Source organism: Lemur catta, chromosome 21 (genome assembly GCF_020740605.2).
Source record: "Lemur catta isolate mLemCat1 chromosome 21, mLemCat1.pri, whole genome shotgun sequence".
Classification (NCBI taxonomy): domain Eukaryota; kingdom Metazoa; phylum Chordata; class Mammalia; order Primates; family Lemuridae; genus Lemur; species Lemur catta.
In genome coordinates, this window is record NC_059148.1 from 25,388,845 (window position 1) to 25,415,530 (window position 26,686).

At 41.6% G+C, this 26,686-nt stretch overlaps 1 protein-coding gene across 1 annotated transcript; it reads left to right on the forward strand.

The window, feature by feature from the left end:
* Positions 1-3: 3 nt before the first annotated feature.
* On the forward strand, positions 4-26,686 carry LOC123626047 (BRCA1 associated protein). The gene is made up of 12 exons (XM_045534817.1): positions 4-288; positions 2,041-2,202; positions 3,234-3,432; positions 4,563-4,752; positions 9,605-9,718; positions 11,756-11,904; positions 15,347-15,422; positions 16,049-16,187; positions 16,571-16,680; positions 17,745-17,834; positions 21,469-21,572; positions 24,285-26,686. The coding sequence occupies exons 1-12, from the start codon at positions 207-209 to the stop codon at positions 24,646-24,648; spliced, it is 1,779 nt and encodes a 592-aa protein (XP_045390773.1). The 5' UTR covers positions 4-206; the 3' UTR covers positions 24,649-26,686.

The window sequence follows — 26,686 nt, forward strand, 5'->3', positions numbered from 1 at the left end:
CCGCGGGTCAGGGACGGCGGCCGGGAGGCGGAAGTAGAGGAGGTTGTGGCTCTGAGGGCTGCGTGAGGTGCAGCTGCCGCTGCTGCTGAGGCGGCGGCGGTGCTGAGGCGGTGGCGGCGCTGCCAGCCCCGGGCCGCTCGGCCTCTCGGCTCGCCTCCCAGCCTCGCCTGAGCCCGCCGGGGCCCGCGCCGGCCAGCGCTTGCCCTATGAGTGTGTCACTGGTTGTCATCCGACTGGAGCTCGCGGAACACTCGCCCAGCCCCGCCGGCTTCGGCTTCAGCGCCGCCGGTGAGTCCCGCGGCCTGGCCGCCTTCCCCGCGGTCGGGTCTGGGCCCGGGGGGCTCGCCCTCCCGAAGTACGGGCCCAGGGAAAGGCCGCGGCGAGGGCTTGTGCCTTAGGAAGAAGCCGAGAGGTGGTTGGGATCCCTCTCTTCCCATCCATCCTTGAGAGGCCTTCCCAGATGTCGTCTCTGGGAGGCCCTTCCCCGTCCCTCCCTCCCCGTGCCTTCCCACAGGCGTTGTTTCTACCTGGCGCGTCTCGCTCTCCGCCCTGCTCGAGTCGAGTTGTGTGTGTATCTCGCTTGGTTTCCTCCAGACTCCGTGAAGGCAACGCTGACAGTCCCTGGTTTAATGAAGTTGTTCCCCTTTGGAAGGCTGTCCCTTTAGGTGCCCTGTAACAATAGTAATAACTAAAATTTGGACGCTTCCTATGGCCCAGCACTATACTAAACACCTCGTGTATTCTTTAACTATATTTGCAACTATCCTGTGCGATAGATGGGTGTTATGCACCTTTGACAAATTGTGAAACAGGGTTGGTGATTAAATGATTTACCCAAGGTTATGTGTAATTGGTAAAACTGGGATTCTAACTCAGGGAGCTGGACTTGAGTCTGAACTCTTCACGCAGCTCTTTAGTGGGGAATGCAGCTATAACTCTGTTCCTTGGTCCTCAAATAATAACCAAATAATAACATTCATTCAAGAAATATTTATTTAATGTTCTCTGTCTGCTGGGATTTTTGTTATATGTAGAATCAGATGTGGTGTCTGCTTTAATAGCACCAGCAATTCAGTGGGGGAGACATGAATTAAGTGCAGAATAAACAGAATTACAACTGCGATTAAGTGCTCTGAAGGAAAGGAGGAGCAGTTGGAAAACTATTACAAGAAGATCTGTTGGTTCAGAGAGCAGGACCAAGGCAGGTACGGATAGTGTCACTGGAAACTTCCCTGAGTACATGAACTTTGGAGCTGCACGTTAAAGACTGAATATGTTTTAATGGGTTATGAGCACCTTTCAAAAGTTAAAAGTGACTTCTGAGTTTTGAAAGTCAGATTGACACATTAGCCACATATAGATCTACATGGGTCACTCACTGAGTCCATTTATTCATTAATTCAATACACATATAGTTCCTTCTGTGTGCTAGGCACTGTGATATCAGTGCTGGGAATAAGTGACGGGCAAAGCAGGTGTGGTTCCTTCCCTGACAGAGTTTATATTAAGGATATTTCAGTCAAGTCTCTCGTTTCAGTGAAGTCTCCAAATTCTTTTTCCCTTTTTATGTGTTTCATTGAGTTAGGACACTAATCACAAATTTTCATGGCTTGAGAGTAACCCCAAAGGTTTAAGACTATCCCTGAAGGTTTTTTGAAATTTTGTTTATTAATGGACTTGATACCTTCATTTTGGGCTCAACACAGCTACACTTTATCAGATGTTAATAAAATGTTAGTTCATCTGGGCATAATCACAGTCGAACCTTCTCCCAAGGCTATTATTCTTGTTGATTGACTTTAAAGTGCATGATTCCACCAGAACAGCCCTGCATTTCTGAGTTTATTGTACTGGCTGCTCATTGACTGTTTACTGGGTACTGCAGGAGTCCCAGAGGTGAGTGAGATGGGTACTGCAAAGGCTTCTTGTCATCTTGTGGGAAGGCAGCAGAGAGAAAAAGGGAAACCTATCGATGGATACATTGAAAATGGAGAAGAGTTCGTTTTATCATCAGGTATTAATCATTCATGTGTTCTTTAGCCGGGGAAATGTCTGATGAGGAGATCAAAAAGAAGACACTAGCTTCAGCGGTTGCCTGTTTAGAAGGAAAGTCACCAGGGGAAAAAGCAACAATTATCCATCAGCATCTTGGCCGTCGAGAAATGACAGATATGATCATTGAGACCATGAAATCCAACTCAGGTATGCTTTCTAAAATCATGGGTTCTTTTGTAATGTCAGCTCCTGGCTGTCTGTTTTATACATACTGTTTGAGGAGCCCATGATTTTGACCTCTAGCGTACTTTTATCTTTCACTGTCTATGTGTTGGACATGAGGTTGTTAAGGCACATTTCAGTGCCTCCAAATATTTTTTCCAAATCAATCCTAACAAGCTGGGTTGACAACTCTATTTGGTGAAGGAGGGCGTCTTACCACCTAATTCAGTGGCAGATCTGAGTGTGTTTAGATAAGCATGTTTTGCTTCCTCCTGCTTCTCTCAGCTCATTTTACCTGAGGAAGTGGTGCGTGCTGCATCTCCAGCATGGAAGCAGTCAGAACTGGTAGGTTTGGTTTTCAAACTTTATAGTCCTGAATGGGCTGGGTGAAATGACTCATGCCTGTAATCCTAGCACTCTGGAAGCCTGAGGCAGGAGGATTGTTTGAGGTCAGGAGTTCAAGACCAGCCTGAGCAAGAGCAAGAGCAAGACCCCATCTCTACTTAAAAATAGAAAAAAAATTATCCAGGCAACTAAAAATAGAAGAAATTAGTTGGGTGTGGTGGTATGCACCTGTAGTCCCAGCTACTCGGGAAGCTGAGGCAGGAGGATTGCTTAAGCCCAGGAATTTGAGGTTGCTGTGAGCTAGGCTGACACCATGGCGCTTTAGCCCAGGCAACAGAGCAAGACTCTGTCTCAAAAAAAAAAAAAAAAGTCCTGAATGTTTGTCCCACTTAGGATTGCATGATGGAAGACACCTGCTTATATTATAGTACTGCCCAATGTAAGCGCCATCCTTGAGTTTCTGAGGGCGTTAATGAGATTTTTATGGGGCAAAGAGAGCTTTAAAGTTGAGATGCTCCCATAAATAAGTTGTTCTACAAATACAGTTCTTAATGCAGCACATTACAATTTCTCTGTCAAAATATATTCTTCTGACTTGAAGTTTTAATCTAGTTTAGACTCTTTCTGCATATTTCCTATCCATTTATAATCTACTTTTTGATTTGTGAAAGATGAACCAAAAACTACAGTGGAAGAAAGGAAATCTTCAGAAGCACCCCCCACTGCACAGAGAAGTAGAGATCAAAGTAAAGAATGCATAAATGCTGCTCCCGATTCTCCATCCAAACAGCTTCCAGACCAGATTTCATTCTTCAGTGGAAATCCATCAGTTGAAATAGTTCATGGTATTATGCATCTATACAAGACAAAGTAAGAGCAACCTTTTTCCTTTTGGGTTGGTCTGTTTTTTGCCTTAGAGTAAACTCTCTTGCCCTGAAGGGAAGTGGATGTTTTCAACTTCAAAAAGATAGTACTTTCGTGTATTTTGTGTTAGAGAATTATTAGATGTTTTACGTTTGGTTACTCTTATGGTTTGGGTCAAAGCTTTTCCTCATAAAAGAAACTTTTGTAGATACACTTAAGAAAATACCTGGGAAGATATTCCCTGAGCTGGTAGGTATGGAAGGTGACTGGGAAATTGAAAGAAGGGATGGTAAAAAAAAAAAAAAGAAAAGAAAATGATACACACCATCATTGTAGTCTCATGTGCCCACCAAATCTTTACTAAAGAAGCTGGTAAAAAGTTAAGTAATTACAATTTTATCACTTCTTTTTACCCTTTTCTGAGGTCCAAACAGCTTGCTAGAGGCCCAACGAAAGGAAGTATTTGATTATCCATAAGCTGGGCCATTAGCTCCTTGGATGATTGGTACTTGATATCTTAAAGGCTGTCCTTGTCCTAACTCATCTGCCAGGTCCCTACTGGGAAAACAACAAATAGGTAGCCATTTCAGATCATAGCCATCAAGTTGAGTTTGCAGCATTTCAAAAGCAAATTGCATTGTGAGAGGTTTTTCTTTCCCCTCTATTCCAGCTGTTCCAACCCACGAAAACTTTTCTGTAATCTTCAGTTATATCCTCATGGTTTAGGATTCTCTCTTATATTTAGAGCTCTTTTTTCCCCAGACCCTTTAAAAAAAGTCTATAGCTACAGTTCTGCTTCTAAGTTACCTAATGACAGATTATTATTCAAACGCTAATGAGAATAAAACACAAACTGCAAATCTGCCTAATGCAGACTTATAACCCTAACAAAAGGGTTTATTTTTAACTGAAGATTAAAAATTTTGGTGGGGGGTGTAATGTAGAACATTTTCAAGCTTGCCTTAAACTCCACTGCAGAGATAATTTAAGAGATTCTGCATTGTTTAAATTGATTTGTGGAATAGTACAAGTTTTAATTTTTTCCTATTTTCTTGGACATAAAAGTTGTCTAATTAGTGTTGTTTGAACTAACCATACCTCACCTATTCAAGACAGTCTAATTATTGTCTTATTAGTAAGATGACCTCCTTAAAAGAAGATGTGAGGCGCAGTGCCATGCTGTGTATTCTCACAGTCCCTGCTACAATGACCAGTCATGACCTTATGAAGTTTGTCGCCCCATTTAATGAAGTAATTGAACAAATGAAAATCATCAGAGACTCTACTCCAAATCAATATATGGTGCTGATAAAGTTTAGTGCACAGGTAAAAGTTAAGATATTAAAAATCTCTTTGCCACAGAAACTGTTTTTGAAACTGTATGATATTAGCTGTGTGTGATTTACAACGTTTTACACTTAAGGTTCTTCGCACATATCTCTTCTAGGTTATTGTAATTCTAGATGTATTTCTAAATTGATTACTAGAAATACAATTGTTAATTAATTCCCATGATTTTTTCTAGATCAGATTGGGTATGAAATCTAGGGTTTTGTTTGTTTCTTTATCCAGTAGTAACTATTCCAGAAAAGCAGTTTGAAGTTGACACCATCTTATTATTTGCCATTATCCCTACTTTCATTTTCCTTTTTTTAAAAGGTGCTCTTTGGCACATTTTGAAAGATAAAAACCATTATTTTTTTTTAAATTTTGGTGATGAAGGATTTTGTGACATTCCTTGAAGTATTATTAAAGATGCTTTAGAGTTCTTTTCGGAAATTACTGCATTAGAGAGAAAGAAACACTAAGAGAATGGTGATAGTTTTAGTTTTTAAAAGTGCTTGTGCATTATAACAGATATTTTTCGATGCAGGAAGGTTTTGCTATCCACTCCATTTCACTTAAATTGCACTGAGCAGCACTTTCCATGCACCTCAGTTCTAAAGATACTAGAAAGTTTCTTTAGTTTTGCATACTCAGGAGTATGCAACACCATTCATACTCTTAGGAGTATGCAAGTTTTATATGAATAGAAAAATAAGGTAAGCTTTAGGTATTATCCAGATTATTAAAGAGCTACCCTATCCTTCCATTTCCTTCAAGTTTTTTTTTTTTAAATAGCCTGTTGTGTTTATACATTGAAACTGTGTTAGGTTTTGAAATGCAGCTTTGTCAAAAGTTCACTTGTCTGCCTCATTGATAGCCTTCTTGCACTTGCCCCAGATAAACAGTTCTAAATCGCTGTTTGTGAAAGAAATGTGCGTGCCTGGAGGATCACGTGCCTAATGTTACCTCTCTGACTGGTCACCACGGTTTGTGGATGAAACAGAGCCCATAACACAAAGTCCACTTGCCATCTCCCCCTTCCGGGTACAGAAATCCAGAGGTGATGGCAGTGGCAGCCATTCAGTGGCCATGTGGAGGAAATTAAGAGAAACGAGAGTTGAATTATATGTGTACCTGTTCCACGGGCTCCAGAAAGAGAACCGTTAGTATGGAGTTCTATGTACAAGAAGGTACACAGTTACCTTTAACATTTACAAAGCACCCCACCACTGAGGGAGATGTATAAAACATGGGTTTCGATTATCCTGTAGACTTAGACTTTACAAGTTGACATCAAGAACGGAAAAGCATTTAACTCCTTTCACTGACTGTCAATAAGCCTTCCAAGGTCAATGAGGAGCTTTGCAAACCATGGGAAAGTCGTGCCTTAAACCATTTAAATCTGGTAGTACATGCAGTAATAAGGATGATGACAATAATGTGTAACCTTTATTGATGGCTTCTTCTATACCCCTCACTGTGCTGAGTGCTCAACACGCTTTATCTCATTTATTCCTCACTACGGCCCTTTGATGTAGACAGATACTGCTCTTATCCTTGTTTTACAGATGGAGAAACTGACTGCAGAGGGAGATGAATAATTTTCCCAGGGTTACACAGCTAGAAACAAATGACCAAGGCAGGGTTGTGCCCTCACTCTTAGTCATCCCTAGGACATGCTCCCCTTCTAGGAGGAACGGGATGAAACCTTGGGGAACAGAAGCAGTCACTGTTTGCAAGACATTCTGTAACAACAATATTTTAGTTATAGTTTCTACTTAATTAAGAGTGACAAGTAACTCAAAGGAAAAGTTCAGGAATAGATTGGGAAAAAATATTTGAGAACATATTGACCTAAAGTCTAATAAACCCACAAACTTCCCGGGAACAAGTGCCACCCTTCATAATGTGCAGATACTACTGTGGATATATTCTGTTAGTGGATTTTCATTGTATATCTGCACTATCCTTTCCACTTCTGTCTTTTGACCAAGTGCAGGTTGCTCAAGTTGACAGATGTTTTCTGAGACTATGAAACTGTTGCTGCATGTTCTTCCCCATGGGGATAGAACCCTTGGCTTCGGTATCATGAGTTGTGTTGTTTATTGCTAACTCTGGATCTTGGGGTCTGATCCCGATCATCCTATCAAGAATTTTCTAAGACCTAATGACACTCTCTTGGTGTAAGACTTGAAGTTGGTAAATTAATATAGATTCTAAGGAGAATAATAGATAGACATGATAGCTACCAGCTGTTAAGCAGACCCTGTGCCAAGTGCTTTTCATGCATTATCTCCTTGAATCCTCTCAACAACGCCATGAGGTAGGTGTTGTTGCTTTTGTATTTTACAGTTGAGGAAACAGGCACAGTTATGTCACTTGCCCAAAGTTAAGACAGCTAATGAGTGTCAGAATTAGGATTCAAACCTCGGCAGCCTGACTCCATAGTCTGGGCAGCTAACTATAGTCTTATTCCTTTCTTTTTCTCACGAGAGATTTTTAAGTAGGAACTCACAAGCCTTCTCTGTGTCTTTTATAATCTCTTGAATTTCTATTGGGCTTAGCTTTATGTTGGAGGTCTTAAAAAGAGAGGTGCTTGCAGACATGTAGTGTGACCCTTAGGAAACTTTGTCTTTGGGTAAAGGATTTATAGTTCTTCAAGACATAGGAAAACGGGAAGGGATTTCATTTTGTTAATCTTGGGGACAAAAAAGGACAGATGACCTCTCAATGGAGTATGTTGGCTTATTTTCACTTGTGTTCTTAGTGAGGACAGCCTGAGAGATCCCTCTTTTGATGAGTAAAAATACATACTCAGCACTATAGTTGATCACTGTGACAGTGAAGTAACCTTGGTCATAATAGATTTATCTTTTCTGAGTTCATCCTCAGAAGAGAACAATAAAAACAATGGACTAGGGAAAAAAACCTGGGTTTCTTTAAAGTTTTGGTTCCATACAATGCACACATTTTAAATATTAAAGAGTTGTTTCTTCTATGTTCTTTGCACTTAGCTTCAGTCTTTCGTTTTGTATTTTGATGGTGAGTTGAAGTAGGAATCGTGTGATTTTTGTTCCCTACTCTCTTTCTAGTGCATAGCATAGTGCCGGGCATATACCAAGTGCTCAGTAAATAGTCACCCAAGTGAAGCTACATTTCTAGTACTGAGATTTTAAAGAAGAGACCAATGTGTTGAAATTGGGAAATCTCAATTATTTATAGATGTTCTCATTTCAAAAAAGTACACTTCTTTGGTAGAGATAAATTACTCCCCCAAGAAAGGAATAATTTGTCTGGTGTTACGTGGGTTTGGTCACACGTCTGCCCCTTCCTCTGAGGAGGCCTGGTCATTTAGCATGTGCAGAGCTGTGGATCCAGCTCCTGGGGTGCCTGAGGCCCTGGGGAGCTGAGCTGAGGCCTGACTTGCAGGCAGTCGGCTCCCTCGGGGCGGGAATCCCTGTGCTCACTGTGCTGCTTACTCAGCCAGAAGCATTTCAAGGAAAAGCCATTGCTCCTGAAGAAGGGGGGAAGCCATTTTGAGTTGCCTCTTCTTAGTAGGAGACAGACTTATTAGCCAGCAACTGGCTTTAAACATTTTGAAGTTAAAATGCACTGTTGTCTCCTGAGGAAAGCGCTTCCCCTGGCAGCCTTCTCCTCCCCACCCCAAAATACAACTACATTCAGAATTGATCGTCCTTCCTCGGCTGCTTAGCTCAGTTGATCATATTAGGAAAGCATAAATAATCAAGAATCTACAATTGAATTACATCATTAGAGGGGAATTAAAAGCTGATGAGAAGCTTATGGTAGCAGTGAGCTGCAGAACCCCACGAAGGTAGACAGACAGGACTATTTTTGCCTGGTATAGCTTTGAATCATCTCTTCCCGGAGGTTGACAGTGCAGCATTTCCTTTTGCAGAATCCTCCCCAGAAGCAGCTTGTCAAAGTTGGTAGGGCCAAAGTGCACAACTGCCTGTGTTTGGGCTAATGCCCATGGGAGAATGAAAGCCAGACAAGCCTTGGCCTCCCTGCTGCCTCAGAAAATTGGCTGAGTTTAAAAACTGGAATCATCTTTTTGTTGCTTTCTATCAAGGCTAGACTAGAAGTTCTGATCCACCTGTGTCCATACTCACAAATGCACTTGTGCCTTTGCAGCTTTGCCTCAAGGGCGCTGTTTCCCTCAAGGACTTTCTCCATCCACTTTCCCCTGCAAGGGAATGAGACTATTAGTCCTTAAACAGCTGGTTCATCCGGGATCTCTTGACCTTGACTAAGTATTGGACACTAGATGGGGGTTTCACACCTCCTAATGGGATCCTTATCATGTATTATTTGGTTCATTGAAGAGGAGTTGGTTTTTCATCCCATACCAGTTCTACTGGTCTTGTGTTTTTTTCTAATATAAATGATGCTGACATTTTTCAAAAGAGTTCTTTCATAACACTCATCCGTTATGATTTGGTTCCAGAAATGATTGTTTACTTTCAGCTGCTGTTCAAGTGATGGCTAGAGGAAAAAAACTGTTATTAAGGGAAATGTTGACCATTGCTGGTTGAATATTAAAATTCTACTAGCTTTCAGCTCATTGCACTCTGGTACCTTCTGCCAATTCAAATAAAATCTCTCTTGTGGCCCAGGAAACACTGTAGAGATGTAGGATATTGACCCAGGGAGTGTAGTTAGCTGACCAGCTTGTTTAGGTAGATGTTACTTTTTTGGCTGTTGCTTTCTCTCCTAAGTATAAATTTTAAAAGCTGATGAGAAGAATAAATGAAACCATGCATCTTGAATATAAAGCGAATTTTCAGGATATCTGTCTTAATTTTTTCCTTTTCCCCATTGGTGTACATAGGCTGACGCAGATAGTTTTTATATAGCGTGCAATGGCCGCCAGTTCAACTCAATAGAAGATGATGTTTGCCAGCTGGTATATGTGGAAAGGGCTGAAGTGCTGAAATCTGAAGATGTAAGTGTGAATAATTCTTATATTTGATTAAAAATATATAAGATTGGTATAAAATTGCATGCTAAGATATATGTGGAAATGTCTAGGATAGGCCAGTCTGTAGAGACTGAAAATAGATCAGTGGTTGTCAGGGGCTGGGGGCAGTGATGAATGGGGAGTGACTGCTAACAGGTATAGGGTTTCTTTTGGAGGTGTCAGAAATGTTCTAGAATTAGATAGTGGTAATGGTTGTACAATCTTGTTGTCAATATACTAAAAGCCACCGAACTGTATACTTTAAAATGAAGAATTTTGTATTATATGAATTTTATATCATGTTTTAAATTGCAAAAAATGTTTTTAAAAAAATATATATTATCTACATTGTTGAAATTGAGTGTTCCTGTATTTAAGATCAATGAAGCATTGCCTTGAGCCAAAAAGAAAAGTTTTTATTTTAAATATCCTTAATCATCTTCCTAATTTTTGATTCTGTTTCGATAGCAACCTCTAATTGCTCCAATCTGCTGCCCTCTATGGGAACCTTTCCTACATGTGCTCACTTGAATCATTTCATGAAATAGCAGATTCAGCTCTTTGATTTTTTTTTTTTTTTTGAGACAGAGTCTCGCTGTTGCTCGGGCTGCAGCAACACTGCAGCCTCGAACTCCTGGGCTCAAGCAGTCCCCCTGCGTAAGCCTCCCAAAGTGCTAGGATTACAGGCTTGGGCCACCACACCCAGCTCTGTAATATTTTTAAGATTTCTTTTTTTCAAAAGTAAACCTAAAGATCTTTTTACCTCGAGATCGGCTTGATGGAAATGAGTTCTGAATAGATTTTTCTATCATTAGATTAGGTGAAATCAAACTTGATAGGTGATAAAATTGGGCTTCCCTTGGTGCCAAGTGCTGCATGAGGCCTCAGTTTTAGAGATCTGGATTTGTAGAAAACTCTAAATGAACACGGCTTCTTGAGAGATTTCCTGTGATTATCTCCTTTTCATGGACTGTAGATTAATGTGCTTTTTCTCTGTTTGTCCTTATCTGTGTGCTTCCCCAGCTTCACCCAAGTAATTCCTGCTCATCTTCTGTCTGGAAGGGCTCAAGTCAGACATTGCTCTCTTAAGGGTGCCTTTCCTGACCACCTAGACTGTCATGCCCCCTGTTTCACACCCTGTTTTAGCTTCCTATACTGGTTTTTGGTTTTTTCTTGTTTTTTTTCCCCACTTTTTTTTGAGACAGATTCTTGCTCTGTTGCCTGGGCTAGAGTGTAGTGGCATGATCACAGCTCACTGTAGCCTTAAACTCCCAGGCTGAAGTGATCCTCCTGGCCCAGCCTTCCGAGTAGCTGGGACTACAGGTATGTGCCACCACAGCCAGCTAATTTTTTAATATTTTGTAGAGATAGGGTCTCACTATGGTGCCTAGGCTGGTCTCAAACTCCTGGGCTCCAGCCATGCTCCCATTTTTGGACTTACTGAGTCAGTTTTTGTTCATCATTGTTCCACACCTAGAACAACGTCTGGTACACATAGCGAGGACTCAATAAGTACCTGTTAAGTGAAAGAATAAATAAAAATCAGTGTTGTTGATACTATTATCACTAAGTAGAAAGTTAAGTTATCATTTATGCTATGGAAAAATCCCTCAGATCCATTGCTATTCAGCTTCTTTTATTCCTGTGTGTTCTATTATAGTCATAGACATTTAGAGCTAGAGCTAGGAGTCTGGTAACATTTAGGATTTAAATGTTAAGATTTTGGCAGCAGTCTCCCTTCCTAGAATGTCAGCTCCATGAGGGCAGAGATCTTGGTTTTGTTCACCACTGTATCCCCAGTGCCTACCACAGTGCTGGGAATATGGGAGGTGCTCAATCAGTATTTGCTGAATGAATGAATAAATAATTGAAAATCTTATCAATTTAAATTATTTGCATAGAGCGATAATATTGAGAACATCTTGGCCAAGAGCCAAAAAGCAATAGGAAAACTATTGCTAAAAGAAAAAAAAATTATTGCTGGTGGATGAAGAGTGAGGCTTATGCCAGGTGTTTTTGTAGGGTGCCAGCCTCCCAGTGATGGACCTGACCGAGCTCCCCAAGTGCACCGTCTGTCTGGAGCGCATGGATGAGTCTGTGAATGGCATTCTCACCACCTTATGCAACCACAGCTTCCACAGCCAGTGTCTGCAGCGCTGGGACGACACGACGTGAGTGCAGAGGCCGTCCTCCACTGTATCAGAGCCCGTTCCCACCCGTTCCAGAATTAAAAATAGCCACCACCAAAAATGAACCACTCCAAGTGTTTGACTTTATAAACCTGGCACCATGATAGTAAGAGGTCACACAAAGGGCCTTCCATTTTTCTCCTTCCCTTTCCTCGGTTCATGTGGGAATTGGCATTCTTAGACCAGGTCCTTTTTAGTATGCTGATTCTGAATCCTTATAGAATTCCCCAAAGCACCATGGGTTGTTTTTTCCTTCCAAGAGCTGGAAAAGGAAAAAGCAAAGCAAAGCTTAGCTTTGAGGCTCTTAGCTAAAATGAAACTTAGGTCTGGAATCTCAGCTGTCACCTGCACTTGGTGTCTGCCATTCACTTTGGCTTCTTGTCAACAGGGCTACAGCAACCTAATGTTTTAGCTTTGTTTGGCTATGGATGGCTTGGTGGCCAGTAGTAATAGCAGTCACTAAGTATGAGGCCTACCCTACAGTCTCCTGATTCCAGTGCATCAGAGGCCTTAGTTATAGGTGGTGACATTGCTACAAAGAACTGAGGTGGAGCCTATACCTTTTATTTTTTTTCACCTAAATCAGGAGTGGTTGCTTTCTTTGCACACTGCACTGTGGGACTTAGCTAGAAAGGTATATTATGTGCTGGCTTCGTGGGTTTCCACGTACAGAGAGGCAGACGGATTCAGATAATCACACAAATAAATAAATCACAGTTATAACTAGTGTCACAAAGGAGCAGCATGCAGTGTGTTGTGATGCAGCCAGGCCCACCTGAGAAGTGGCATCTCAGGGAGGATAAGTAGGAGGTACCTGGATAAAGGGCAGAACCAACAACCAAGCCAGGCAGTGGTGGGCGGACAAGAAGGGGAAGATCACATTCCAAAGCCCAGAGGTTAGGAGGGGTGAAAGTCCACAGGAATCTCCGTTCTCCCCCGACACGTGGCCTGGTGGCTAGAAGAAGAACGCCAGCTTTCACAGAGCAGGGACGTCACCTGGCCGGCTCACTGCTGCGCCCCTTACGCCTAGCGGGATACCTGGTGCACAGATAAACTGAGTTTCCCTGGCTTACTTAGCAAGACAAGAATCTTGCTGCAATTCCATAGAGTCCTTAGTCAATTCTGGGGTATCATTTGGGAATTTTTCAAAGAATTGTCCAGTTACCTTGAATAAAGCCACACTGAGGTGGGTGTACTCCATCAAGTTCATCTGTATCTTGTGTCCATCTGCTATACCGTTTTTGAGTTCTGGGCACTTCTTTATTCCCCACCACTCCAATTTTACTTGCAGTATAGGTTAACTGTCATAAAACCATAGAACCGTAACATTTTAAAGTTGGAAATTTCCTCAGAGACCATCTTGTCCAACCTTATTTTATGGAGGAGGAAACTGAGGCCCTGAGGTGAGAATTAGCATGCTCAGGGTGCCATGGCCAGAGAACATCAGACTAGGACTAGAATTCAACCCGTCACATGGGGTGTAAGGCATGGCGCGTGCCCTCAAAAGCTTGTGGTTCATTTAGCAAATGGGTTTAGAGCCTTGGTATGAGCATGGTACAGTGCGAGGTACTGAAGCAAACCCAGGTCCTCTCCAGGAAAGTTCAGTCTACGGGAGTTTGCAGGAGTGTTTAAGTCCCTGTGATGCACGGTAGAGACCGCAGGCGAGAGAGACGGGGTCCCCAGCGGAGGTGCTCAGGAAGGGCTGCTGTAGGAGGCAGCATTGGGACCGGGTTTTGTGACATGTGGAGATGTCAGGGAAGGCCATTCTGGGAAGGTTTTCCAAAGATCTCATCAGGAAAATAAGATCAAAACTCAAAATTTGGGGGGAAGGATTTAATAAACTACTAATTGTTTTTAATAGATGAGATGAGTGCTAATTATATGTAGTACATATAAGTTTATTTTTGTATTCTTTTTCCATTTTTTATACTCTTTTCCCCTCTTTTATTCTCAGGATCAGATTTACATTTCAGAAAGATCATTCTGGCACAATGTAGAGAATTAGATTGCAGGATTAGTTTGTTTTCTTACCCACCTACTGCCATAGCCACCACACAAACAGAAGGGATGACACAACACTAGTTTCTGCCTCTGACAAGGCTGCTTCTCACTTACTAGATATCATTTCTGTTATTTCTTCAAGCTTGTCTTCTTTTTCTTTCTTTCTTTTTTTTTTTTTTGAGACACGGTTTTACTGTGTTGCCTGGGCTGGAGTGCTATGGCGTCAAGCCTAGCTCACAGCAACCTCAAACCCCTGGGCTCAAGCCATCTTCCTGCCTCAGCCTCCTGAGTAGCTGGGACTACAGTCGAGTGCCACCAGGCCCAGATAATTTTTTCAATTTTTAGTAGAGACGGGGTCTAACTCTCGCTCAGGCTGGCCTCGAATTCCTGAGCTTAAGCAATCCTCCTGCCTCGGCCTCCCAGAGTGCTAGGATTACACGCGTGAGCCACCGGGCCTAGCCTGTCTTCTTTGATACTAAAGAAAGAGGCAGATTGGATCCTTTAGCTTTCTCTTAGGAAACACAAATAGAGCCTCCTCACCTGTGACAAGAACTTAGTGTTCTTCCTGCTTATTTCCTTTTCTTGGTTTAATTTACTCAGGTGGGTAACAGACTGATACTAATTACATCTTGAGTCTTCATTCTTCTTGGTGCCAATTCAGTCAACCTCAACTATGACCTACTTTGTGTCATATTTGCCCATCTGACAAAAATATTCATGACTGACTTAGCATTACTTTGGAGTATAATAAAAGGGTTAATGGATTTTTTTCAATGTCATTTTTATTGGCTATTTGTAAATCGAAACTTGAATATTCAGTAGAGCTTTGGTATCTTCTGCATTGTGTTCATTGTATGGTGAAATGTCATGTGCATTGCAGGAAGCACATTAACACCTTTTTTTGGTTGTTAATTTGGTAAAATTTACTACAGATTTTAGATCCAACTCTAAGGAACAACCTGGAGAGGAAAGGGTGCATTTTCAATGATCTAAATCTTTGGGAAATGGAGATAAAGTAGATTGTTTGGAATAAAATACATTATAGATAACCAGTCATGAAATCAAGTCCCAATTCTAACCTGCACATATTTAGCCCTTTGATCATTTAAGGTTTTTTCTTTTTTCTTTTGAAACACATTTAGAATGGCAAAGATCATCTGAGCTTTAGGCAGAAGAGTGGAAAAGGATATGGGGCAGATCACAGTTTCTCCTACTTCTGCTTTATCAAGATTTTGTGTATTTTCATTTTGTTTGAGAATAGCCCCAAAATGTTTGTCTTTTAAGTGATATCTTTAGTTCTGATACACTTAAAAACAGCACTTAAGAGAGGGAGGATATAAAATCCAGTTTTGGCTTTTGGGTTCTGAAACAACTGTCTTTTATATTTAACCTGCGCCATTGTCTTTTGGTGTCCTGGATATAGGTGTCCCGTTTGCCGGTACTGTCAAACACCAGAACCAGTAGAAGAAAATAAGTGTTTTGAGTGTGGTGTTCAGGAAGTAAGTAATGGGTGGTGGAAAAGAATAATGAACACAGCTTTAATTGTCTGGGGTTTTCTTCTGCTTAAATTCTTTTAAATTCTTTTTGAGACTGATTTTTTTTTTCCCCTTGTCTAGGGTCAGACAAAACATATGAATACACAAATTTCATTACTCCTAAGCAAAATACTTTATACTTTTATTCTTTGTTCTTTTAAAAAGCTTAAATTTTTACTGATAAATTGTGAGCCTTTTTCTTGCTATTTACATAGAGCTCTTTAGAAGTCAGAGCAAGAAAATGACTCATAGAAGCATCCTTGATTATTGGGTTTTATTTTTTTATTTTTTTAATTTTTGAGACTCGGTCTCACTGTGTCGCCCAGGCTGGAGTGTAGCGGCACACTCGTAGCTCATTTCAGCCTCGGACTCCTGGGCTCCAGTGATCCTCCCACCTTGGCCTCCCAGAGTGCTAGGATTACAGGCGTGAGCCACCACGCCCAGACGATTGTTGGGTTTTAAATGTATATTTATTCAAAACTCCTGAAAAAAACTGTAAGTCTCATTCTGTGCCAGGCCCCTTTCCACCCGAAGAGGGCCAGGTCATGTATTTTTATTTAACTAATTAAGATCTTACCTCCTTCTGACAGAACCTTTGGATTTGTTTAATATGCGGCCACATAGGCTGTGGACGGTACGTAAGTCGACATGCTTATAAGCACTTTGAGGAGACGCAGCACACCTATGCCATGCAGCTCACCAACCATCGGGTCTGGGACTATGCTGGAGGTGAGCACTGCTCTCAGTTTCTAATTTGGATTCATTCTATGCGGAAACTTTTCCTTCGGAACCTCTCCACTTTCCCTCACCGCCTGAAATGTCATCTTCCTGTCATCTTTGAGCCCTCACAAACTCAGATTCTCACGGTGCCCAAGGGCACCGTTTCCTAGGAATGGCCTGAATCGCACATTTTATAAAGAAACGATTAATACTTCCACTCTTGTCCTCTCCTTCCCCTTTAAAAGTTGAATGATTTGACCCACTTTTAAAGCAATACTGCAAGGCATTTAATTTAGATCTGTAAAAACAAAAATTTCGTAAGAGTTAAAAGCATATGGAGACCCTTTTCCTTCTGAAGGAACACGCTTTTGTTGACTCATTCTTTTCTTTAGATAATTATGTCCATCGACTGGTTGCAAGTAAAACAGATGGAAAAATCGTACAGTATGAATGTGAGGGCGACACTTGCCAGGAAGAGAAAATAGATGCCTTACAGTTAGAGGTAAGATGCTTTATGCGTTATCACTTACCACCTGTCTCTATTGCTGCGCACTGTTCTAGCTTGAAAGGGTGTTTGCGCTTTTAATTTTGCCATTTACCCTGCATGTAAATATTTATTTTTAAAAGTGTTTAAACTATTTTTTCTTTTTTTTCTATTTACATCCTTATTTATGCTCAAAACCTTTTTTTTAAAGTTCTACCATTGCTGTGAAGGATTATTATTTTTATTCTGTCTGTTTTTCTTCTTTGAAAGTGTAAGTTTCACCATGCCTTATTATTTTCAATGTGATGTTCCTAGTTGTCTTAAGTGCAGTATTAAGGTTGTCTTCTGTAGGGGTAGTAAAACTGAAAGTTAAGAATGTTCTGTTGGGGCCAGGTGTAATGGCTCATGCCTGTCATCCTAGCACTCTGGGAGGCCAAGGCAGGAGGATTGCTTGAGGTCAGGAGTTCAAGACCAGCCTGAGCAAGAGCAAGACCTCATCTCTACTAAAAATAGAAGAATTAGCCAGGTGTGGTGGTGAGCACCTGTAGTCCCAGCTACTCGGGAGGCTGAGGCAGGAGGATCACTTGAGCCTGGGAGTTTGAGGTTGCTGTGAGCCCAGCTTATGCCACGACACTCTAGCTTGGGCAACAGAGTGAGACTCTATCTCAAAAAAAAAAAAAAAATTAAATTTTTTGTAGAGACATAGTCTCACTGTTGCCCAGGCTGGTCTTAGCCTCTTGGGCTCAAGCAGTCCTCCCACCTCAGCCTCCCAAAGTGCCTAGGATTACAGGCATGAGCCACCGCACCCAGCCTGTGGTTCTTCTTAAAGTCAACTTGATGAAAATAAGTTTTTTTATATGTACATTTCTCTCAACTAGATTGTAAGCCCCAAGAGGACAGAAGTGTAATTGTCATTTCTGTGTTCCCCAGCTCCAGGGCTTGTTGAGTAGAGTGGAATCAAGGTGTTTTATACATTTTGATGGTTACTTTTAGGCTTCTGTAGATCATTAAAGGTCAGATTTTAATTGGATTTCAAAGACTGACAACAGTGACATTTTGGTGTTTTTTCTGTCTGTTTCTAGTATTCATATTTACTAACAAGCCAGCTGGAATCTCAGCGAATCTACTGGGAAAACAAGATAGTTCGGATAGAGAAGGACACAGCAGAGGAAGTAAGTCTCTGGTTTGGTGACTGCTAAAATGCCACGTTGCAGGGCAGTCTGCTGGTGGGGTGGGGGGAATGCAGAGTATAGGGAAAAAGGAATTGTAGAATCTTCCCTTCTCAGTCTGATAACAGGTAGAGAACTGTTTTGCCTCTAAAAAGAAACCTTGGCTTTAAAGGCTGTGTGTTTGGTATTTTGTGGTCATAGAGGGTTTGGTTTTTTTAACCTCAAGCAGGTTTTCTAATGCCTTGTGCAATTCAATTAAAAAAATACAAGTACATACATGTGAGTTTGTAATTTGAGTTTGTCTACTTGGGAATAGTTACTTTTGGGAGCTGACTGTTGACTTCTGAGGTGACGATATGGTCTGAGCACTTCTAAATTGAAGGAAATAAAATTGGGCAGAGATCTTGGAGCGTCAGTGTTCACCCTGAAGGTCTAGGGCAGCAGCTTTCAAATTTTAACTGACTAGTCCTTTAAAGAAGATGCCATTTCCTGCTTGTACATAATAAAAGAGAAAAGTGGTGTGATTTTGGTAGAAACCCAGATGGAAGGCCCAGAGCTCTGCCTGCTTGGTTTTCCGGTCTCTAGCATGGACAAGGAACACTGAGAAAGAAGATGAACACCTGTTTATCCAGTGAACACCTGAGGGTTGTGCATAATTCGGGCTCTAGAAACCATTCTCTGGACCTAGGGACAGGGTCTATAATTCAGTGATTCCCTTAATATCAAATAAAGGCTTTTAAAATTTCTAAATGATGACTTGAGTAACTTTGTGAGTCACCACTGAAACCGGGGCCTTCAGATGGAGGCTGCAGAGCTGGGTTGGAACCCACCCTGGGGTGCTGGGGTTATCCTGGAGCTTAGTGGGCAGGGCCATGAGCCTCTCTTTCTGGGTATGCCTATAAATGGAAGACATCAGGTTTCTAAAAAAATTAATGCTTAACACCAGGTTTAAAATGATTTGTAGTTGAAAGTTATTGAAGAAATTTTTATAAGAACCTTCCAAGCAATGGAAGTGCCTTTCCAGAGGTGCTCGAGGTCACTTGACTTACTAACAAGTTCCGAACAGGGCTGGATTGGAGTGCGCGCGGGGAAGGATGAGCCTCCCGATGGCACACGGTGGAGGCAAAGCACAGGTGGCTGCCACTTGGTGTCAAGTTATGGACTCGGGGAGGTGCACTGGCAACTCCCCTGCAGCCTCACTCATGAGTTTTTCTGTGGGACATACCAGTGTGACCCTAAAGTGCTTTGTGAAGACCCTTGAGAGCTGAGCTCAGGATTCTCTCTGCCCTTTAAGATTCTTTTTTTTAAAAAATATTTATTTATTTATTTATTTTTTAGGGACGAGGTCTCACTATGTTGCCCAGGCTGGTCTCCAACTCCCAGACTCAAGCGATCCTCCTGCCTCAGCCTCCCAAAGTGCTGGGATAACAGGCGAGAGCCACCGTGCCTAGCCTGCCTTTTTAAGATTCTTTAGGATTAATTGCATTCACTAAGACATGCCAGTGAAAAACAAGTAAAGGGGCAGGGAAACAAAAAACTGTGAAACTCATGTTTGCTTTTAGGTAGGGGTAAGATGGAGGCAAGAGCAGCTCTAAATAGAAAGCTCTGAAGGGCTTGAAAGGATGCTTTTGTTTTCTAATAACAAATGTCGTTTATCCATAAGTTCGTGGATGATGCAAGCCTTTGTCCCGCTCCTGTCCGTTAGCGCACCCAGCCACAGAGCATGTGCAGGGAGAAACAGGAATCCAGACCCTGGGTCCCGCTGACAGAGATTCTTGTTCATGGCCTCATAAAAAGTTAATGTGGGGAGGGGAGTAGATCAAGGTTGAAATTTATGGTGGACTTCATTTATAAATACTATTGCTTTCCTCCAGTGGTTTAAGTATATATAATTATTATACCATGTGAATGGAATCTATTCTAGAAAATGAAGCTCACAGCCACTTGAATGCTTTTGGTTTTCTTGGGGCCACGTATGAAAAACACGTAGTAGGCAGTCAGTACTGGTGAATTCCCCTAATGATACTTCTCAGTATTTTTATTGACCAAAACATAATAGAGCTTGGTTCCTATTGATAGTAATTTCTGTCCTTCCCAACTTCCTTAAACTGACAGGAGTCAGTTTAGTAGAAAATGTCAAAAGGATCTAGTGGTCTCGTATTTTAAAATAATATTGAAGAGAGGCCGGGCGCGGTGGCTCACGCCTGTAATCCTAGCACTCTGGGAGGCCGAGGAGGGTGGATCACTCGAGGTCAGGAGGTCAGGAGTTCGAGACCAGCCTGAGGGAGACCCCGTCTCTACTAAAAATAGAAAGAAATTATCTGGACAACTAAAAATACATATAGAAAAAAAAAAATTAGCTGGGCATGGTGGCGCATGCCTGTAGTCCCAGCTACTCGGGAGGCTGAGGCAGTAGGATCGCTTAAGCCCAGGAGTTTGAGGTTGCTGTGAGCTAGGCTGATGCCACAGCACTCACTCTAGCCGGGGCAACAGAGCGAGACTCTGTCTCAAAAAAAAAAAAAATTGAAGAGAAAATGAGTAACAAGCTAGAATTAGAGCAATTATAAAGCCATTGTGATTTTTATGACATAGAGGAACTGTTAGAAATATCCCTTATGTGTTTTTCCAAGTTAATGAGGTTGGCTATAAAGTTAATTTCTACAAAACAGTTATTTATTTTTTTTAAGGCAGCACTATTAGAGATCTGCTAGGTAGGCTGTATGGAAAATGTTTAAAAAGAAAGGTTAAAAGTGATGACCCTTTCTCTGCCGTGATGGATGCTGCATACATCCCATACAGGATCTCTGCTAAGAGTTTAGATCCAGCCAGGAAGTCACTTTTCCTTTGCTACAGAGCTTTGGGCTCCAGTGTAGCACAGAGAAGAGTTTAGAAGTTGGCTTTGGACCCAGACTTTGGGTCCAGTCCTGGATCCACCACACTCTAGCTGGATGACCTTGGACATACTGACTCTCTTTTCTCTAAGCTTCAGTTTCTGTCAAAAGTTGACTTACCTAAGGCACAGGCTTGTTAAAAGGAATAAAGGAGGTCAGGCCTGGTGGCTTATTCCTAGAACCCCAGCACTTTGGGAGGCCAAGGTGGGAGGATCACTTAAGCATAAGAGTTCAAGACCAGCCTAGACAACATAGTGAGACCCTGTGTCTACAAAAAAGTTTTTAAAGAAGTAGTCAGCATGGTGACACGAGCCTGTAGCCCCAGCTTCCCAGGAGGCTGAGGAGGGAGGATCACTTGAGCCCAAGCATTTGAGGCTGCAGTGAGCTATAATTGGCTATAATTGTACCACTGCACTCCAGCCTGTGCAACAGAGCAAGACCCTGATTTAAAAAAAAAAAAGGGAATAAATAAGATACTACTGGCAGCAGAGCGGGCAATTCTGCTTGATATTCAGCGGCTCTGGATCCCTTTTTCATCCTAGTATAGAGAAATAGTGAGGAAAAAAAGGATTTCTTGGTACTTTTATTCCTATTACAGAAATTCTTTCAAGTGATTGTCTCACCTTTTCTAAATTTGGTTTGTCAAGTTATATATAGATAATTGGGGGGGAAATTATGATGTTAGCTCCAAAGACCACACAATTTTGCCTCTGTGAAATGAATCTGATTTCTGCTTGTTCTTTCAGATTAACAACATGAAGACCAAATTTAAAGAAACGATTGAGAAATGTGATAATCTGGAGCACAGATTAAATGATCTCCTAAAAGAAAAGCAGTCTGTGGAAAGAAAGTAGGTATAATTGGTCTGTTCTTTAACTTAGCCATTTTATTTTAACAGGCTCTATAAACAGATAATTTCCTTCATTCCTATGGAAACACCCTCATTTTCAAGTGTATGTATCACCAGGTTTTCAGGGGTCCCCCTATAGGTGACTTTTTGTTTATTAAAAAATGTGGGCCAGCTGGGTGCGGTGGCTCACGCCTGTAATCCCAGCACTCTGGGAGGCCGAGGTGGGAGGATCACTTTTGGCCAGGAGTTCAAGAGCAGCCTGGGCAACATAGTGAGACCTCGTCTCTACTAAAAAATTACTTGGGCATGGTGGTGCACACCTGTAGTCCTAGCTACTTGGGAGGCTGAGGCAGCAAGACTGCTTGAGCCCCAGGAGTTTGAGGTTACAGTGAGGCCTGGGTAACAGAATGAGATCCTGTCTCAAAACCAAACAAACAACAAAAAAAAGCCACGTTTTATGCCAGATGGATGCCATGTGGAACATAGCACTCTCTCTTGATATCTGTGTGCTTTCAGTGTTTGCAAATGTCTTCCACTTTTGCCTGTAGAAAGCAATTTCTTTGCATCCAGAACCTTCAGCTTCTCTGAGATGTGGGGGCTAAGAACTGGCAGTTAGGAAGGAGACTGCGTCTCACCTGGAGGTTCTATATGCTGTGGCCTTATGCAGAAATTAAAGGCCAAAGGTGTTGAGTATGGAGCAAAAAAAACTCATAAAACAGTATGGCAAGAACATTATTTGGGAAGATAAAAATTTTGTTGATTAAAATTACCTTTCTGATTTAAGTTATACTCACAAAAATAATTGGATTTTTACCTCCAAAGAAATGGATAAAAAATAAATTTAAGGAGGATAATTGGTCCTTAGAAAGTTTTGTGTTTTTTAATAAATCTTTTATTTTGGAATAAATTTAGATTTACAGAAAAGTTGCAAAGATAGTGCAAAGAATTTTCATATGCCCTTCACCCATTTTTCCCCATTGTTAAAAGTTTTTTAAATTGTAGTTTTTATATATAGAGAGAGAAAGATTGTAAGATTTGCTGTTTTAACCATTTTTAAATGTACAATTTAGTGGCATTAAGTACATTTACAATGTTGTATAATAATCACCATTATCTGTTCTCAAAATTTTTCATCACCCCAAACAGAACTTTCTCACCAAAAGTTTAACTATTATAAAAAACATTACAGCATTAACAAAAATAAAAATCAAAAATTCTACACTTTCAGCACTCTTACAAATTGAACTGTGTTAAAGAATTACAAAGTAAAAACTAGAAGTTCTTTTTCATTCCCTAAATCATGCTATCTGGAGGTAACCGTTATAAATCATACCAGTGAATATTAATTATTCTTCCAGATCTTTAGCTCTGCCTGCATAAATATCTCAGATACATAATCTTTTTCTGCAAAAATAGAATAGTAAGTATTCTCCCTGGTAAAATATTCTGTTTTGTAGATTTTTTTCATGCTGGCACATCTAGATCTATGCTGATCTTCGGAACAGCCGAGTGGTATTCCATTGTGTTCACGTACCAGTTCCCTGCTGACAGACATTTGTCTAAAGTCTTCCACTACTGCAGGCATTGTTGCGATGAGCATCTTCCTCCATGTGTCTTTTGGCATAGTCCTGAGTATATCTATTCTATAGGATGAATTCCTAGAATAAAAATAGCTGCGGCAAAGGCTGTTTTATTTTTGGCAAAAATGTTTTATTTTTGTAGATATTGCCAAGTTGACATCCAAAGAGTGTGTACCAGTTCATGCTCCAGTGCCAATGTATAAGAGTGCCTCTTTGCCCGTGTCTGAGATCTCTGGCATTCTGATACATAAAAATGGTACCTCAAATGTTGTTTTAATTTGCAATTCCTTACGTATGAGTAAGATTGAGCATCAAGAATAGGGCACTCCTGGCCGGGCGCGGTGGCTCACGCCTGTAATCCTAGCCCTCTGGGAGGCCGAGGCGGGTGGATCGCTCGAGGTCAGGAGTTTGAGCCCAGCCTGAGCGAGACCCCGTCTCTACTAAAAATAGAAATAAAAATTATCTGGACAACTAAAAATACATATATATATAGAAAAAATTAGCTGGGCATGGTGGCGCATGCCTGTAGTCCCAGCTACTCGGGAGGCTGAGGCAGTAGGGTCGCTTAAGCCCAGGAGTTTGAGGTTGCTGTGAGCTAGGCTGACGTCACGGCACTCACTCTAGCCCCGGCAACAAAGTGAGACTCTGTCTCAAAAAAAAAAAAGAATAGGGCACTCCCAATTCTTAAAACCCTTTCATTAGAATAAGCACCTTTTTTTTCTTTTTCAGCAAATGTAGTGAGGTCAGAGCACTTGACTCTCCAAGAATGTCACTTTTCCTCATAACTTCCTTATCGTAGCTGTCACCTCTAAGACACCTATTTAACCCCTGATTGCAAAACAGGGAAGCAGTTGAAGTTTCCCATGAGTCACAGAATAGTTTCTGCTGTTGAAAAATTTATCATGCTCAAATAAAGTGTCTTGAAGATATGCTTATGTTAACTGGAGCAAAATTCTTGCTTTGCGTAGCCGATTGCATTGGCAGCAAACCAATCGATCTCCCTCACCGCTGGAGAAAGGGGTCTGTCCTAAATGGATTCTGAGGTCATGGCTTCTCGTTCAATCCCAGAGCAGAAAGGGGACTGTGTCAGCAAATGAAAAATGTGCTTTTGTCTTCCTTTGTTTTGCAAAAGGTGCACTCAGCTAAACACGAAAGTGGCCAAACTCACCACCGAGCTCAAAGAGGAGCAGGAAATGAACAAGTGTTTGCGAGCCAACCAAGTCCTCCTGCAGAGCAAGCTGAAGGAGGGGGAGAGGCTGCTGAAGGAGACCTGCGACCAAAAGGATTCGCAGATCACCGAGATCCAGGACCAGCTGCGGGACGTCATGTTCTACCTGGAGACGCAGCAAAAGATCAACCACCTGCCTGCCGAGACTCGGCAGGAGATCCAGGAGGGACAGATCAACATCGCCATGGCCTCAGCCCCGAGCCCCCCTTCTTCAGGGGGCAGTGGGAAGCTGCCCTCCAGGAAGGGCCGCAGCAAGAGGGGCAAGTGACCTTCAGAGAAACAGACATCCCCGAGACTGTTCCCCCTGGCACAGCGCGGGTGTGCTGGGACCTCCAGCTAATGTGAGGGTGGCCCTAATAACTCCAAGCGAGGATCAAGCCGCAGTCTTTGGCTCTTTCATTTGCTGGTGTGTGGTGTAGTGGATGCAGAGGGTGCCCACCGGGACAGCGGAGGGAAGGGGCAGTGTTTGCAAAGGTGGGAACAGGTCACCGAACGCAGACATTCTAATGACCATTTTTTGCCTTCCTGCTTGGTAGATGCCCCAACTCTTCTGTGCATTTTTCTGTTATATTTATGGAGTTGGTGTATTTGACATTCAGTTCTGGGGTAGGTTTAAGACGTTAAGTTTGTTTTTTTGTTCTCTCGAAGGTAACATTACCTAGCACTAAAGCACCAAACCTCCCTGAGGTCGTAGCAGCTGCTTTAAAGAGAGGTTCCCATTGGCTACTGAGGAGTTAGGAAAATTCCCTAGTATTAGTCTCATATCATTGTGGTCCCTCCCTTCCTCTGGGGAATTGAAGAATTGTTTGAATGTTGTATGAAAAGAGGCTGGGTTGTAAACCAGGCACTGGCTTGTCACCAGCAGTCATCTCTTCTTGCTGTGGGGCTAGCCAGGAAAAACAAGCCGGGGCATATTGAGTAGCCCCAGTGTAGGAAAAATGGTGGCAGTTCCACTGTTTATTTTTGGTGACTCCATGCGTCATTATGAACCTCAAATAAGAAGGAGGCTTAATGGCTGCTCCAAGACTCAAATCTCAGAGTGGATTTCCTAGCATCTAGCAAGAGTAAGCAGGGAGATTTGTCATCCATGGGAAAATGTAGAGTGAGGCCTCTGACTAGCTAATTGTGTATTTTGCTGGGTTCAGTATTTTCTAAATGTTTACAAAAGATTGAGCTGCATGTTCAGGTTGCAGCTAGAGGGAGCTTGGGCAGATTTTCAATTATGCTTTCAAGATATAACCAAAGGCTGTTTCTAAATCCTAAAATTAGAATTTCAACAGAGCCCCCTTTAAAACAGTCTTGTAATGCTTGTTGTGGGCCAACAGAGGGGCTGTGTACTTTCTCTAGAACCATAAACGTCACATAATTCACAACATGCAGTAATTGAGCAAACTTAAAGTAAGACCCATGTTGAAATTTAGCTTCCAGAAGAGGTAGATAGGCTAATAAGATATACTGTTAAATTGTGGGGTTTATTTCTTGCTTTATAATTAGCCAAAGGTTTCAAATTATCGCATTTTGGAATTATTTTTCAGCCTGTGGTTAGGCCTTTGCCCTAAAAATCTTACATGTTACCTGTGTGAACATACCGACTGTATCACCATCCATTTTTGTGGGATGTGCTGCAGCATTTCCCAAAACACCTTACCTGTAACTTTGCAAAATGAATGTACTCAAACATTCTTCAGTTTTACTTAGGGCATACCAACTCTCTAAGTTCTCCTTGGACTGATGTATACAGATATCTTAAAGCAAGAGTAGGAATGTAAAGCATAACCTAATTCTCTTTCCTATAGAGATTCTATTTTATTTAAAATCTATTTTTACACTAGTTAGAATCCTGCTGTTTCGGCCAAGTATTTGTCTTGCATGTCTGACCTTGCAGAAGCTGGGGTGGATGGCAGCATACTAATGAAGAGAATCACAAGCAGTTTACAATGCTCGCTCGCTCCTTGTTTTTCTCTGATCGCCTCCGCCAAGGAGCCCTCCCGCCAGCTGGGAGAACAGAGATTTTTTTCAGCGCAGGTGGGATAAATGCTCTGAAAGGCTGTGCCCAGAGGAATGAGCGAAGAGTCAAATGTTTCCAAACTACTTGAAGGTTTAAGAAATATGTTCCAGGAAAAAAAAAAATCTTATCAAAATATGTAAAGAAAATTTTTTTAAAAAACAGTCAAAGGGTTATGTTTGAATTTGACAAAATTACATAAGCTAGAAGCTGTTAGTGTTTTCTTCAGGATGGAAATGAACCACTTACTATACCATACTACCTTGAACAATGAAATTAAAATAGCCAAACTTTGAAATTA

Coding starts and splice junctions, on each gene's coding strand:
- LOC123626047 (XM_045534817.1), top strand. CDS start 207: ATGAGTGTGTCACTGGTTGTCATCCGACTGGAGCTCGCGGAACACTCG. Junction 289..2,040: donor CTTCGGCTTCAGCGCCGCCG/GTGAGTCCCGCG, acceptor TGTGTTCTTTAG/CCGGGGAAATGTCTGATGAG. Junction 15,423..16,048: donor TTGAGTGTGGTGTTCAGGAA/GTAAGTAATGGG, acceptor TCCTTCTGACAG/AACCTTTGGATTTGTTTAAT.